The 17,840-nt window shown below is 26.4% G+C and overlaps 1 protein-coding gene across 4 annotated transcripts in view; it reads left to right on the top strand.

Annotated features, from left to right (window-relative positions):
* LOC111623448 (tyrosine-protein phosphatase 99A-like) overlaps nucleotides 1–17,840 on the top strand; it is a 55,075-nt gene that overhangs the window by 22,960 nt on the left and 14,275 nt on the right. For all 4 annotated transcript variants that reach the window (XM_023366032.1, XM_023366031.1, XM_023366033.1 and 1 more), the window contains exons 6-8: nucleotides 17,199–17,313; nucleotides 17,387–17,584; nucleotides 17,666–17,761. In XM_023366032.1, coding sequence (XP_023221800.1) covers nucleotides 17,199–17,313; nucleotides 17,387–17,584; nucleotides 17,666–17,761 — 409 coding nt within the window. The remainder of the gene's footprint in view (nucleotides 1–17,198; nucleotides 17,314–17,386; nucleotides 17,585–17,665; nucleotides 17,762–17,840) is intronic.

A 17,840-nucleotide genomic window follows, 5' to 3' on the forward strand; every position in this document is an offset into this window, starting at 1 on the left:
TGCTATGAGGGAGGTAAATAGATAAATAAAATATAAGAAAAATGGAATGAAAATAAAATAAACACTGATGTTCATCTCATTTTGATACTCCTCACTGTTCTCACTTATTTCTACAAAATAAATTCTTTAGTAATTTTTGTGCATATATTTAATTTATTAAAACACTATAATAATATAGTGTATTACAATGGTTCCCAATTAGTGGTACGTGTATCCCCAGGGGTACACAAAATTGCATGAAGGGGTACGCGCGGCAATCTAAAACCGGTCGACTTAAAATTTAAATGCATGAGGTGAAGCAATCAAAAAAATAATGGGTGGACCATCAAAACTTCAGCAATTTACAACATGATGTCGAATGCACAATTTTGTTTATTTATAACTAAAAACATTCTCAAAATTTCATCAAAAAAATGCATTTGTGACAATATCTAAATGAAATTCTTACGCAAGAAACAAAAATTGTACAATTAACACAATTTGTTAATTTTACAATTATCATTATTATCATGTCAGTGAAGCGGCAATGAAATATTTATTATCATTTTGCACAACATACTTCTGTAAGTGCGGATTTTCAGCCATGACAAACATGAAAACTAAGCATCATCACCGACTTTGACTCGAAGATGACTCGAGACTGAAGCTGACAAAAAGCAACCAGATTTTACAAATTTGTGCAAAGAAAATCATGCACATTTATCACGTTAAAATTAAATAACATTATGTTGTTTTCATTATTATTAGAATTGTATTTAAAGGTAATAAATGTAAAAAAAACTTATTCTATTTATCACTAGCTGTTTACCCACAGCTTCACCCACATTATATCGAATTTTCTGGTGGAAGTAAGATATTTTCTGGCAGTAAAATGTAGCCTATGTCCATCTACAACATGTAAGCTATCTCTGTGCCAAATTTTATTAAAACCTGTTTAGCGGTTTAGACGTGAAAAGGTAACAGGCAGACATACAGAATTACCTTTGAATTTATAATATTAGTATGGATGAATATGTATTTCTGCTATGAGGGCTACGCGAGTTTGAGCTCTTTCTTGAAGTGGTACACAGGAAAAACTAATTGGGAACCACTGGTGTATTATAATAAAATATTTAATTTAATAAAACAACAAAAATATGACTATGTATGATAGATAACTGCTTCATTAAACCTTATCAAAATTGCTTTTAATCTTGTAGATAGGTATCTTGTAGTGTTTATATTATTTTGATGCAGAGTATATGTGTGTAATAAAAATTACTTAACAGTAAATCTTTTACTGTAATGCATCGATTACAGAACTTGTTATTGGTTTGATTTTTCATACATTTGTATTGATTTCAAATTAATTTTAAAAAATTTTAAATCAGAATTTCTTTGTGACGATATTAAATTTTAAATTGTGTTACATACTTTATTATTATTTTAAAATTACAATAAGCTTAATATATGTAGATAAGTAAAGACATCAACAACCAGACATTTCAAACTTTCTCAGTTTTTGTGAAATGAAAAAATAACAATACTGCCAATATTAATTAATAATAATTACAATTATTGTATTAGATACATATTAATATAAAAACAGCACTCAAAAATACAATGTTTTAGATAATTAAATATTAATACTAAAAGGAAACAGCAAGTTTCCTCTTTTTTATAGCTCCCTTATGAAAGCATAACAAAACAAAATCATAAAGAAATACAAATGAACATCAAAATACAAGTTAACAGTATTCTTAAATGTATGATAATTTCGCAACTTTTTTAAATTCTTATCAATGACAATTCATATAACTGTTATTTTATAAGGCAGACTGCATTGGCTTAAGTTAAATCACATTTTATAATTGATAAATTACAGATTGAATCTGTTTGAGAGTTTCAGAAAATCAGCTATTCTGAGTGATTTACCCTTCCAACTTTCATTATCTTCTGTTTGTAACAATTCAATAAAATTGTCTTAATATACTGTATTTATAAAGTTTGTATAAATTTAACATTGATACATTCCATTTTAATAACAATGCAAACCTTATATATCTTTGCTAACACATTAAGTTAAACATTTTTTTATTCAGATCTCTAAATTAAGATTTTGTAACGTAAATTTGTATGTACCAAGGTGAATCTTTGGTACATACAAATTTTTAATAGCGATTACTGACAAAAAATGTCTCATAGTTTATAATACACCAAAAAATTTAGCCAAAAAAGTTGTAAGTTTTTCATAATGAGTTTTTATCAAAATATACCCAAGTATTAAATACAAGGTATTATCAACAGTTTTCAATTGATTGTTACCGAGCAAAATATTTAATTCAGAATTATCTAGTATTTTATTCCTAGTATTATCTAGTACTGTAGTGTATAAATGATGATATTTGATTTATCATGATTAACACAATTTATGTTTATGCAAATAACAAATCTTATCTAATAACTTAATAATCATATGACTTTTTTTTAGTTTTACATATTTAAATAACATTAATATCTAGCTTTAATTATGGATATTTTATAATTACTTACATTTAACATGCAATTCTCTATATTTCATTGTAGCACTTTATAATTTAATAATAAGTTTGTTTACTTGTATTAACAAGTAAACAAACTTATGATGAGTGATATTGGCCAATTAAAAACTGAATCAATTTCCATCTGCATACAGATGCTTTCAGTTACAGAGTTGGCACTGTTTTTGTTCAGATATAAGCCAGCTGTTTTGTTATTTCCCATTCAAGCCAAGTAGTTTTGTAATTATATTACAAAGCTGGCTAATTTTTAGTATTTTGAAAATGAATACAAGAGCAGTAAATGTTAAAAGACTTGTTTTGTTTAGTTTTAATTATTTAATGCCTAATATTGTACCAATTGGTATAGAGCAGTAGTACTCAGTTATATTATCTGCAGACTATTAAATCAGGTTTCAGATGAACTGTAGACTGTTTATGACCATCTATTTCTTGTAAAAATTACTTTAAACGGATAGCAAAATATTTTATCTATACTTACATAAACCAGACAACTCCTTGTTATGCTAGAACAGTTAAGGAGTCTACTTTTTTACTTGGATTTAGATAATTTAGAGACCGTAAATCCCATCAGAATCCGCAAACAGAAAATTAAACAAACATGACTTATGTATTATAAAGCAGTTTTGAGCACACATTTCTGTTCTTACTTGTTTTATGTTTTGAAATTTTCTGTCATGTAACAGAATTCTTAAAAGGATGTTCAAACTTTCAAATGCTCAAAGTGCTTTATAACATGTTACCAACATTTGTGTTTCATTTTTTTTTTTTGAGGATTTTGATGATAGGATTTATGGTCCAGAAAAAAATGTTTAAATATTAACTCTTCTAGCAATGTTTTCTTCTATATTTTGCCAAGGTACAGAATATTTTCAAGACCGAAAATTTCCTTTAATTTTATTGTAAACAGAATAAAACAACAATTTATGAACAAACAAGTAAAATGGCGAAGCCATTCTTGGGACGAGAGCGCGAGCAACACATGCACAAATCTTGCACTCACTCCTGTTTTAGAAAGTCTCAGCATTTTGTATTTTATTTTGACCCAGTTTTCGGTCTCGACTACCTACAAGTCTGGTTTATTTTATGTGCGCATGATTTGGGCACCAAGTACTCTGTGTCAAATTGCAACTCCTGACATGTACTCCTTCATACCTCTAAGGTGTGCGGCCATTGACAGCAGCACAATTTTAGTCAATTAATAATTATTACTATTTAGTTTGGAAAATTCAAATTAAATCCTACAAATAATTAAATGAGCTTCTGTATAATTTGCAACACAACACTAAACTGATAAATTAACATAAAAATTTAAAAAATTAAAAAAATGCTTTAATATACGAATGTGTTATTGTCGTAGGAGAGTGCATACAATTATAAATTTATGTAATATGTTTATTAATAGAAATAAAATTGAATTTGTCATCTGTGACACAAATGACCTATTTTTTAGCTTGGGGTATTAATTAATGGACTTTTTGACTTTCAAAAATGCAAAATTTCTTTGCCACAACAATGGTTATTCAATTTTTTTATGAAAAGTTATTTAAAAAATGCATCAGATTTTTATAAAAAAATTTTTTAGAGTTTTTGACTGATTTTTCTTCATTATTATTATTAGTTTTTTTAAAATGTGACCATATTTTCATGTTTTTAAATATATTTAATAGTTTTTTTTATCTTACACACTATGCCATTTAAATAATGAGATTGGGACACTGGTGTATGTAATAAAAATTATTTTTTTCCTACGACAAAAAAATAAGAAATAATGTTTATAATAAATTACTACTACTAAACTACTAAAGAACTACTATATACTAATATAAAGTAAGTTCCTGTATATAAATTTCTTGTGTTACGTTTTTAGACAGACAAAATACCAGGGATGCCAAATATGTCTGATCTTGCAAACAAGGTTCAAGGAAAATTAAATCCTGAGAAAATTTACAATAGAACAAATAATATTATGACTAGGGTTTCTCAAATGGGATCCTGGTTGTTTTTTTAACCCAGGAAATTCTTCTCATCCAGGAAATCCCACAAATTTTTTAAAAGGTTATTTTTTTCTTATTTTGTGTTAAGGTTGAGGAAATTTAGCAAATAGAAAGTATAATTAACTCATAAACTGTCAGAATACATTTGTATTTATTAATTTTAAACCTACTTATTAGTTTCTTAAATTTTTGCTCGTTATGGCATGTCACAAATGGTCTATAATCAATGCGTAGCTTATTTGTGGCAGGACTCTGAAAATTCTTTAGTTGTCAGAACTAGTGTTGCCACCTTTTCAAAATCGCTGACCCAGACAGCAGGTCAGGTTTGTTCGAACAGAAGTTATATGTGCAATTTGATTTTACAATGTGAAGAACAATGTGCTAGATAACATAGCCCATAGATATGTATGATTGTACATACAAAAAACAAAAAAAAAAGGAAGGTTGACAGATTGCACACCATACGTAAACGAACGAACATGGCAGAATTGCAGATGAGTTTCAGTGAGTGCAAGTTATTTCACTGTTAAAATAGTGTAAATTTGTAAAAATATTTGCAAGAACTTTGTTTCATCGTAATTTCACAATTTCTATGAAATTCCCGGACAAAATTAATAGTTTACCCGGGCAGTGAGTCAATTCCCGGACGGGTAACACTAGTCAAAACTTGTAATATCTGGAATAATTGTGCTGATGCTGTCTTAATTTTTAACCCTATCTGGTAACTTGTGCAAGGATATAAATGAGTATGAAGTTTTTCTTCATAAACCTGATTATTAAAGACAAACGAATTGCCGAATTATTGGGCTATAAGCTCGATGTTTCTATTAAAGCATCCAAGGTAGACAAATCAAGAATACTAGAGAGCAAAAGAAGTACTACAATCTCGAAAAAGAACTAGAAATCTTCCGGTGAAAACAGGTGAAAAGCACATAATATCTGTCTTCTCTTAAATGCATTAAACACGATTCCACTGACATCAATTGAATCGGAAAGGGCATTCTCGGTAGCAGGACTTTTCATTACTAAAATAAGAATCAGATTGAGTAATAGGGGTATTGTCTATCTTTGCTTTTTAAAATCTTATTATAAAAATTTACAATAATATTTTGTATTATGTTTTATTTAAAAAACAAAAATTACCTTCTAAGTTAGAAGTTTGATCTAAGTTCATTTTTCTTTAATTTTCAACTCAATTCAAAGCATTTTTGTTGCTGTTATATGCAGTTTCCAGCAAACTTTAATAAATTTTTTCTATTTGTGAAAATTTTTATGTAATTCAAAGGTAATTTTTAACATACATCTTACACAGCATTATTAATATGATTTTGGAGGTTGCAGAACACATTAAATTACTTTAAAAAATAAAAAATGTATATCATTTGATTTCAAGATATTTTGTATATCTTAAAAATAATTAAGTCTATCCTGGGATTGCTCAGAAACAGTTCACTTTTTTCCCGAAATCCCGGGACATGCAAACAACTGGGAAATGAGAAACCCTAATTATGACAATAGTTGCAAAAACTGGAATAGCATCTCAGCTAATCCTATAGCAGTTATCGTTTACTTTATTTTACTGTAACTGCTTTAGAATGCTTGTATTTTATGTTGAAATTAAAACAGTATTGAAGGTCTGATGATAAAATGGTCAGTCTCAAAAAATGTTTTATCTGAAATGAAAGCAATAGGACTGCTTAACTTTTTAGCATTTATGATTGTTAAAAATCTCAACTATGGTTTTATTTTTATTAGGCCATATGCATTTGTTCTACTTGTTGGGAAGCAGAAGTTATATTAAGTTGTTAGATGTAAATTCATTGCAATTGAATGACCCTCTTTTGACTAATCAGAATGTAATTTGCATACATTTCAACATGTTCTAATAATTATATTTGTTTTGAATTTTTAAATCAAATCTTCTGAATGAAAATAAACCAGATCAATACACATGTAAACAAGTACAAATAACAAACATCAGCTGGAACATACAAGATTCAAACTTAGCCAAATGTACAAAGATGTTAGAATTATTTAAATACTGCCAAAAAAAGATATTATATTAATTGCCTGATGTAAATTTAACATCTAAAACACAGAAAATGCTTTATAAATAGTATTATATGTTTCATTTAACTGTTTATAAGCTTAGTATATTTTAAGTCATGTATATATTTTTGCTTATATTCATTAAGTGCATACTTGATTTTAAATGTTACACATTTTGTAACATATATATCTTAAAACAGTGTTTGTGAATCCAAATGTGGTTGACTAAATAAATCTGCCAGTTTAAAGATTTATTTCTTTATGGTTATAGATTTTAACTAATCTTTTCCATTTGTGTGTTAGTGAGCTCAGGTATTGGATCTTCCAAGTTAAATATTAATTTTTTATTAGTTTATGGCTTTAATAATTTTCATACTTATAAAAAATTTTTTATAATTTAGATATAATTTTAGATAGATTCAGAATCTTATAAAAAGAAACATTTCTTTTCTGAAACATAAATTAAATACTGGACAAAAGATATTTTTACAAATCTATTGTTATTTAGAATCGTTTAGATATGAAATTCTATGAAATAAAAAAAATATTTAATTAAAAAAAGTTAAAAATATTTTTAATACAGTATTTGTAAAATGTTGTTGATTTAATTATCTGTTATCTTATTATATACAATTTTAATTTAATTGCCATCTAAAGCTGTTTTATTATATTGTTTTATTTTCTTTTTGTTTTTAATATGGAATTGAAAAAGTGATGACATATTCTTCTCTTTTGTTATGATTGGAATAAAAAGGAAATTGTATCTGTGTTTGTATTCAGTAAAATAAAAATACACGTTGTCATTCTTCAATTTACATAAAGGTTGGATTCCATAGAACTTTATTTAAGTTGAAGTTTCCTTGAATGCTTATGTAGCACTCAACTGTACACACTGAATTTGATTAAAGCAAAATAATTTTTGCTGTAAATGTATATAAATTTATTCAATTTTTTAGAAGTCTTGTACGAAAAGTTACAAAAATATGCTTTAATTAAAATGTAGAATAAAAAGATTAAAATAAGTGCCATTACAAACACTTAATAATCAAAAATAATATAAGAATCAAAAGATAGATGTAAAATAAAACTTCTCCAGAAACTGGGTTATACTAGATTTTAGAACTTTTACACTTGGATGCGTCCTATTGGTCGATTCTTTAAAATTTTAAATTTGAATGTACAGTACATGTGAGCTCTTCTGCATTCGAAATATTAGAACATTGAAATGTTAGAAGTTCCATCAGTTTAAAAATTTTTCACACCTAAAGCAGGTCTTAGAAGTAAACCAAAAGGTTTGTTTTTTCAGAAAAATCAGCTGGGTGAATTTATAGGTAGTGAATTTTTGTACAAAAAAGATAGATAACATATTTGTATTGGCAGAAGTGATGATCAGGGCCTGAGGGATATATAACTGTAACGGCTTTTTTAAAATTTGCACCAGCTAGAAAATTTTAAGTAAGGTTAAATGTATGTAAGTCAGATATCAGCTATTTATAGACTGTGTAAATCTTAACAATTAAAATTCAATTATGTTTAAAATATTTATGAATTTTTTAAACATTGCATTGACTCAGTCAAAATAACTTCTTTGCTATCATTACATTAGAGATTGAGATCTTGTCTTTGCTACAGATACCAATTAATAATGTTAGTTTTTAAGGATTTTTTAATAACAAGATTTTAACTTAAGATAAAAATTAACTCAATGCAAATAAGTTTAAAGCACCTTTCTTCTTGTATAATCCTGTTTAGATCAAATAAAATTACTTTTAAAATTTTAATCAACAAACCACGTTCCATTATTTTACAATTTTTTTATAATTAGTGGTTATTGTTTTTGATAAATATTTAGTTGTAATGAATAATGCATAAGATACAACTAGAACTATGAGATTACTTTTAACACTTATAATAAAATTGATTTGAAATGTGGAAATGCTATAAAAGCCAAATTTATTTTTATTTTGTAAAATTTAGTAGTTTTAAACATTTTCAAACAGTATTCATTATTAATTTAGTTTATATAATATATAAGACTTTAAACAAAAGAAATATATTATATATGGTTCAAGAAGTTAAAACAGTTCATTCTGATTAACATTTCTCAAGATATTGCACATCTTGTCATATCAAACACTTAAAGATAAATGGATTCAAACACAGTACAGTTCAAGGAGTCAAAACAGTTTTGACTCCTTGAAGTGTTTCTTTTGTTTCAAGATTTCTAATAAAGAATAGTTGATTGATACAAGGAAGATAAATGACTACTTTCAAAAGACATTATTTGGTTTAAAGAACTTCTAGTGCAGTAATGGCAGATTAAGTTCATCAATGTCAATGGTTATTTTAAAATTTTTAATGTGTTCAAAATATTTTTATTGTAGCTTAAGCTACAATAAAAATATTTTGAACACATTNTAGCCTATGTCCATCTACAACATGTAAGCTATCTCTGTGCCAAATTTTATTAAAACCTGTTTAGCGGTTTAGACGTGAAAAGGTAACAGGCAGACATACAGAATTACCTTTGAATTTATAATATTAGTATGGATGAATATGTATTTCTGCTATGAGGGCTACGCGAGTTTGAGCTCTTTCTTGAAGTGGTACACAGGAAAAACTAATTGGGAACCACTGGTGTATTATAATAAAATATTTAATTTAATAAAACAACAAAAATATGACTATGTATGATAGATAACTGCTTCATTAAACCTTATCAAAATTGCTTTTAATCTTGTAGTGTTTATATTATTTTGATGCAGAGTATATGTGTGTAATAAAAATTACTTAACAGTAAATCTTTTACTGTAATGCATCGATTACAGAACTTGTTATTGGTTTGATTTTTCATACATTTGTATTGATTTCAAATTAATTTTAAAAAATTTTAAATCAGAATTTCTTTGTGACGATATTAAATTTTAAATTGTGTTACATACTTTATTATTATTTTAAAATTACAATAAGCTTAATATATGTAGATAAGTAAAGACATCAACAACCAGACATTTCAAACTTTCTCAGTTTTTGTGAAATGAAAAAATAACAATACTGCCAATATTAATTAATAATAATTACAATTATTGTATTAGATACATATTAATATAAAAACAGCACTCAAAAATACAATGTTTTAGATAATTAAATATTAATACTAAAAGGAAACAGCAAGTTTCCTCTTTTTTATAGCTCCCTTATGAAAGCATAACAAAACAAAATCATAAAGAAATACAAATGAACATCAAAATACAAGTTAACAGTATTCTTAAATGTATGATAATTTCGCAACTTTTTTAAATTCTTATCAATGACAATTCATATAACTGTTATTTTATAAGGCAGACTGCATTGGCTTAAGTTAAATCACATTTTATAATTGATAAATTACAGATTGAATCTGTTTGAGAGTTTTAGAAAATCAGCTATTCTGAGTGATTTACCCTTCCAACTTTCATTATCTTCTGTTTGTAACAATTCAATAAAATTGTCTTAATATACTGTATTTATAAAGTTTGTATAAATTTAACATTGATACATTCCATTTTAATAACAATGCAAACCTTATATATCTTTGCTAACACATTAAGTTAAACATTTTTTTATTCAGATCTCTAAATTAAGATTTTGTAACGTAAATTTGTATGTACCAAGGTGAATCTTTGGTACATACAAATTTTTAATAGCGATTACTGACAAAAAATGTCTCATAGTTTATAATACACCAAAAAATTTAGCCAAAAAAGTTGTAAGTTTTTCATAATGAGTTTTTATCAAAATATACCCAAGTATTAAATACAAGGTATTATCAACAGTTTTCAATTGATTGTTACCGAGCAAAATATTTAATTCAGAATTATCTAGTATTTTATTCCTAGTATTATCTAGTACTGTAGTGTATAAATGATGATATTTGATTTATCATGATTAACACAATTTATGTTTATGCAAATAACAAATCTTATCTAATAACTTAATAATCATATGACTTTTTTTTAGTTTTACATATTTAAATAACATTAATATCTAGCTTTAATTATGGATATTTTATAATTACTTACATTTAACATGCAATTCTCTATATTTCATTGTAGCACTTTATAATTTAATAATAAGTTTGTTTACTTGTATTAACAAGTAAACAAACTTATGATGAGTGATATTGGCCAATTAAAAACTGAATCAATTTCCATCTGCATACAGATGCTTTCAGTTACAGAGTTGGCACTGTTTTTGTTCAGATATAAGCCAGCTGTTTTGTTATTTCCCATTCAAGCCAAGTAGTTTTGTAATTATATTACAAAGCTGGCTAATTTTTAGTATTTTGAAAATGAATACAAGAGCAGTAAATGTTAAAAGACTTGTTTTGTTTAGTTTTAATTATTTAATGCCTAATATTGTACCAATTGGTATAGAGCAGTAGTACTCAGTTATATTATCTGCAGACTATTAAATCAGGTTTCAGATGAACTGTAGACTGTTTATGACCATCTATTTCTTGTAAAAATTACTTTAAACGGATAGCAAAATATTTTATCTATACTTACATAAACCAGACAACTCCTTGTTATGCTAGAACAGTTAAGGAGTCTACTTTTTTACTTGGATTTAGATAATTTAGAGACCGTAAATCCCATCAGAATCCGCAAACAGAAAATTAAACAAACATGACTTATGTATTATAAAGCAGTTTTGAGCACACATTTCTGTTCTTACTTGTTTTATGTTTTGAAATTTTCTGTCATGTAACAGAATTCTTAAAAGGATGTTCAAACTTTCAAATGCTCAAAGTGCTTTATAACATGTTACCAACATTTGTGTTTCATTTTTTTTTTTTGAGGATTTTGATGATAGGATTTATGGTCCAGAAAAAAATGTTTAAATATTAACTCTTCTAGCAATGTTTTCTTCTATATTTTGCCAAGGTACAGAATATTTTCAAGACCGAAAATTTCCTTTAATTTTATTGTAAACAGAATAAAACAACAATTTATGAACAAACAAGTAAAATGGCGAAGCCATTCTTGGGACGAGAGCGCGAGCAACACATGCACAAATCTTGCACTCACTCCTGTTTTAGAAAGTCTCAGCATTTTGTATTTTATTTTGACCCAGTTTTCGGTCTCGACTACCTACAAGTCTGGTTTATTTTATGTGCGCATGATTTGGGCACCAAGTACTCTGTGTCAAATTGCAACTCCTGACATGTACTCCTTCATACCTCTAAGGTGTGCGGCCATTGACAGCAGCACAATTTTAGTCAATTAATAATTATTACTATTTAGTTTGGAAAATTCAAATTAAATCCTACAAATAATTAAATGAGCTTCTGTATAATTTGCAACACAACACTAAACTGATAAATTAACATAAAAATTTAAAAAATTAAAAAAATGCTTTAATATACGAATGTGTTATTGTCGTAGGAGAGTGCATACAATTATAAATTTATGTAATATGTTTATTAATAGAAATAAAATTGAATTTGTCATCTGTGACACAAATGACCTATTTTTTAGCTTGGGGTATTAATTAATGGACTTTTTGACTTTCAAAAATGCAAAATTTCTTTGCCACAACAATGGTTATTCAATTTTTTTATGAAAAGTTATTTAAAAAATGCATCAGATTTTTATAAAAAAATTTTTTAGAGTTTTTGACTGATTTTTCTTCATTATTATTATTAGTTTTTTTAAAATGTGACCATATTTTCATGTTTTTAAATATATTTAATAGTTTTTTTTATCTTACACACTATGCCATTTAAATAATGAGATTGGGACACTGGTGTATGTAATAAAAATTATTATTTTTTTCCTACGACAAAAAAATAAGAAATAATGTTTATAATAAATTACTACTACTAAACTACTAAAGAACTACTATATACTAATATAAAGTAAGTTCCTGTATATAAATTTCTTGTGTTACGTTTTTAGACAGACAAAATACCAGGGATGCCAAATATGTCTGATCTTGCAAACAAGGTTCAAGGAAAATTAAATCCTGAGAAAATTTACAATAGAACAAATAATATTATGACTAGGGTTTCTCAAATGGGATCCTGGTTGTTTTTTTAACCCAGGAAATTCTTCTCATCCAGGAAATCCCACAAATTTTTTAAAAGGTTATTTTTTTCTTATTTTGTGTTAAGGTTGAGGAAATTTAGCAAATAGAAAGTATAATTAACTCATAAACTGTCAGAATACATTTGTATTTATTAATTTTAAACCTACTTATTAGTTTCTTAAATTTTTGCTCGTTATGGCATGTCACAAATGGTCTATAATCAATGCGTAGCTTATTTGTGGCAGGACTCTGAAAATTCTTTAGTTGTCAGAACTAGTGTTGCCACCTTTTCAAAATCGCTGACCCAGACAGCAGGTCAGGTTTGTTCGAACAGAAGTTATATGTGCAATTTGATTTTACAATGTGAAGAACAATGTGCTAGATAACATAGCCCATAGATATGTATGATTGTACATACAAAAAACAAAAAAAAAAGGAAGGTTGACAGATTGCACACCATACGTAAACGAACGAACATGGCAGAATTGCAGATGAGTTTCAGTGAGTGTGAGTTCTTTTGCTGTTAAAATAGTGTAAATTTGTAAAAATATTTGCAAGAACTTTGTTTCATCGTAATTTCACAATTTCTATGAAATTCCCGGACAAAATTAATAGTTTACCCGGGCAGTGAGTCAATTCCCGGACGGGTAACACTAGTCAAAACTTGTAATATCTGGAATAATTGTGCTGATGCTGTCTTAATTTTTAACCCTATCTGGTAACTTGTGCAAGGATATAAATGAGTATGAAGTTTTTCTTCATAAACCTGATTATTAAAGACAAACGAATTGCCGAATTATTGGGCTATAAGCTCGATGTTTCTATTAAAGCATCCAAGGTAGACAAATCAAGAATACTAGAGAGCAAAAGAAGTACTACAATCTCGAAAAAGAACTAGAAATCTTCCGGTGAAAACAGGTGAAAAGCACATAATATCTGTCTTCTCTTAAATGCATTAAACACGATTCCACTGACATCAATTGAATCGGAAAGGGCATTCTCGGTAGCAGGACTTTTCATTACTAAAATAAGAATCAGATTGAGTAATAGGGGTATTGTCTATCTTTGCTTTTTAAAATCTTATTATAAAAATTTACAATAATATTTTGTATTATGTTTTATTTAAAAAACAAAAATTACCTTCTAAGTTAGAAGTTTGATCTAAGTTCATTTTTCTTTAATTTTCAACTCAATTCAAAGCATTTTTGTTGCTGTTATATGCAGTTTCCAGCAAACTTTAATAAATTTTTTCTATTTGTGAAAATTTTTATGTAATTCAAAGGTAATTTTTAACATACATCTTACACAGCATTATTAATATGATTTTGGAGGTTGCAGAACACATTAAATTACTTTAAAAAATAAAAAATGTATATCATTTGATTTCAAGATATTTTGTATATCTTAAAAATAATTAAGTCTATCCTGGGATTTCTCAGAAACAGTTCACTTTTTTCCCGAAATCCCGGGACATGCAAACAACTGGGAAATGAGAAACCCTAATTATGACAATAGTTGCAAAAACTGGAATAGCATCTCAGCTAATCCTATAGCAGTTATCGTTTACTTTATTTTACTGTAACTGCTTTAGAATGCTTGTATTTTATGTTGAAATTAAAACAGTATTGAAGGTCTGATGATAAAATGGTCAGTCTCAAAAAATGTTTTATCTGAAATGAAAGCAATAGGACTGCTTAACTTTTTAGCATTTATGATTGTTAAAAATCTCAACTATGGTTTTATTTTTATTAGGCCATATGCATTTGTTCTACTTGTTGGGAAGCAGAAGTTATATTAAGTTGTTAGATGTAAATTCATTGCAATTGAATGACCCTCTTTTGACTAATCAGAATGTAATTTGCATACATTTCAACATGTTCTAATAATTATATTTGTTTTGAATTTTTAAATCAAATCTTCTGAATGAAAATAAACCAGATCAATACACATGTAAACAAGTACAAATAACAAACATCAGCTGGAACATACAAGATTCAAACTTAGCCAAATGTACAAAGATGTTAGAATTATTTAAATACTGCCAAAAAAAGATATTATATTAATTGCCTGATGTAAATTTAACATCTAAAACACAGAAAATGCTTTATAAATAGTATTATATGTTTCATTTAACTGTTTATAAGCTTAGTATATTTTAAGTCATGTATATATTTTTGCTTATATTCATTAAGTGCATACTTGATTTTAAATGTTACACATTTTGTAACATATATATCTTAAAACAGTGTTTGTGAATCCAAATGTGGTTGACTAAATAAATCTGCCAGTTTAAAGATTTATTTCTTTATGGTTATAGATTTTAACTAATCTTTTCCATTTGTGTGTTAGTGAGCTCAGGTATTGGATCTTCCAAGTTAAATATTAATTTTTTATTAGTTTATGGCTTTAATAATTTTCATACTTATAAAAAATTTTTTATAATTTAGATATAATTTTAGATAGATTCAGAATCTTATAAAAAGAAACATTTCTTTTCTGAAACATAAATTAAATACTGGACAAAAGATATTTTTACAAATCTATTGTTATTTAGAATCGTTTAGATATGAAATTCTATGAAATAAAAAAAATATTTAATTAAAAAAAGTTAAAAATATTTTTAATACAGTATTTGTAAAATGTTGTTGATTTAATTATCTGTTATCTTATTATATACAATTTTAATTTAATTGCCATCTAAAGCTGTTTTATTATATTGTTTTATTTTCTTTTTGTTTTTAATATGGAATTGAAAAAGTGATGACATATTCTTCTCTTTTGTTATGATTGGAATAAAAAGGAAATTGTATCTGTGTTTGTATTCAGTAAAATAAAAATACACGTTGTCATTCTTCAATTTACATAAAGGTTGGATTCCATAGAACTTTATTTAAGTTGAAGTTTCCTTGAATGCTTATGTAGCACTCAACTGTACACACTGAATTTGATTAAAGCAAAATAATTTTTGCTGTAAATGTATATAAATTTATTCAATTTTTTAGAAGTCTTGTACGAAAAGTTACAAAAATATGCTTTAATTAAAATGTAGAATAAAAAGATTAAAATAAGTGCCATTACAAACACTTAATAATCAAAAATAATATAAGAATCAAAAGATAGATGTAAAATAAAACTTCTCCAGAAACTGGGTTATACTAGATTTTAGAACTTTTACACTTGGATGCGTCCTATTGGTCGATTCTTTAAAATTTTAAATTTGAATGTACAGTACATGTGAGCTCTTCTGCATTCGAAATATTAGAACATTGAAATGTTAGAAGTTCCATCAGTTTAAAAATTTTTCACACCTAAAGCAGGTCTTAGAAGTAAACCAAAAGGTTTGTTTTTTCAGAAAAATCAGCTGGGTGAATTTATAGGTAGTGAATTTTTGTACAAAAAAGATAGATAACATATTTGTATTGGCAGAAGTGATGATCAGGGCCTGAGGGATATATAACTGTAACGGCTTTTTTAAAATTTGCACCAGCTAGAAAATTTTAAGTAAGGTTAAATGTATGTAAGTCAGATATCAGCTATTTATAGACTGTGTAAATCTTAACAATTAAAATTCAATTATGTTTAAAATATTTATGAATTTTTTAAACATTGCATTGACTCAGTCAAAATAACTTCTTTGCTATCATTACATTAGAGATTGAGATCTTGTCTTTGCTACAGATACCAATTAATAATGTTAGTTTTTAAGGATTTTTTAATAACAAGATTTTAACTTAAGATAAAAATTAACTCAATGCAAATAAGTTTAAAGCACCTTTCTTCTTGTATAATCCTGTTTAGATCAAATAAAATTACTTTTAAAATTTTAATCAACAAACCACGTTCCATTATTTTACAATTTTTTTATAATTAGTGGTTATTGTTTTTGATAAATATTTAGTTGTAATGAATAATGCATAAGATACAACTAGAACTATGAGATTACTTTTAACACTTATAATAAAATTGATTTGAAATGTGGAAATGCTATAAAAGCCAAATTTATTTTTATTTTGTAAAATTTAGTAGTTTTAAACATTTTCAAACAGTATTCATTATTAATTTAGTTTATATAATATATAAGACTTTAAACAAAAGAAATATATTATATATGGTTCAAGAAGTTAAAACAGTTCATTCTGATTAACATTTCTCAAGATATTGCACATCTTGTCATATCAAACACTTAAAGATAAATGGATTCAAACACAGTACAGTTCAAGGAGTCAAAACAGTTTTGACTCCTTGAAGTGTTTCTTTTGTTTCAAGATTTCTAATAAAGAATAGTTGATTGATACAAGGAAGATAAATGACTACTTTCAAAAGACATTATTTGGTTTAAAGAACTTCTAGTGCAGTAATGGCAGATTAAGTTCATCAATGTCAATGGTTATTTTAAAATTTTTAATGTGTTCAAAATATTTTTATTGTAGCTTAAGCTACAATAAAAATATTTTGAACACATTAAAATTATTTGAATAGTTTCATTAACTAATTTGATATGTTCTGATTTTTAATTAGCTTTTTAAAAGTATTTATTTATTTGCAGCAATATACCTTCAGAAATTTGGAAACTTTCACTCAGTATTTGGTATCTGTTCAAGTATTTAACCCTGCTGGTCAGGGACCAGCTGCTACTGTAGCAGTCATGACAGATGAAGGACGTAAGCATCATCGAAAGTTAGTTAGATATTATTAAGTTAAATTAATATAAAATTGACATTACTATGATTTTAGATCCCACAAAACCAAGAAATATAACAGGAATATTGATAACTGACAATTCTTTAAGAATTCGTTGGGAAGAACCAGAATCTCCTAATGGTGTTATACAAGGATATCGTATATATGTTCTTCACGTAAATCAAAATTTTACAGATGTACATAAAGTTTTGAATCCGCAACCAGTTATGGAATATTTAATTCAGAATCTCAGTTAGTAATTTTTGTAAATTTAATGTTAAAATGTACTTTAATAATATAATTAATGTATTAAATTTTTTTTCATAATTTTAGAGCCTTATACTGTTTATAAGATTATAGTAAAAGCATTTACAGGAAAATATGAAGGTGATCCAAGCAATACATTGGAAATTAGAACAGATGTTCAAGGTAAATTTATTATATTTATTTTTGAAGAAATTCAAATTGATCAGATTTAAATTAATCAAAGAAAACATTTTAAAGTTTT

Source organism: Centruroides sculpturatus, unplaced genomic scaffold, assembly GCF_000671375.1.
Source record: "Centruroides sculpturatus isolate CEXI.00-Female unplaced genomic scaffold, Cexi_2.0 scaffold315, whole genome shotgun sequence".
Classification (NCBI taxonomy): Eukaryota; Metazoa; Arthropoda; class Arachnida; order Scorpiones; family Buthidae; genus Centruroides; species Centruroides sculpturatus.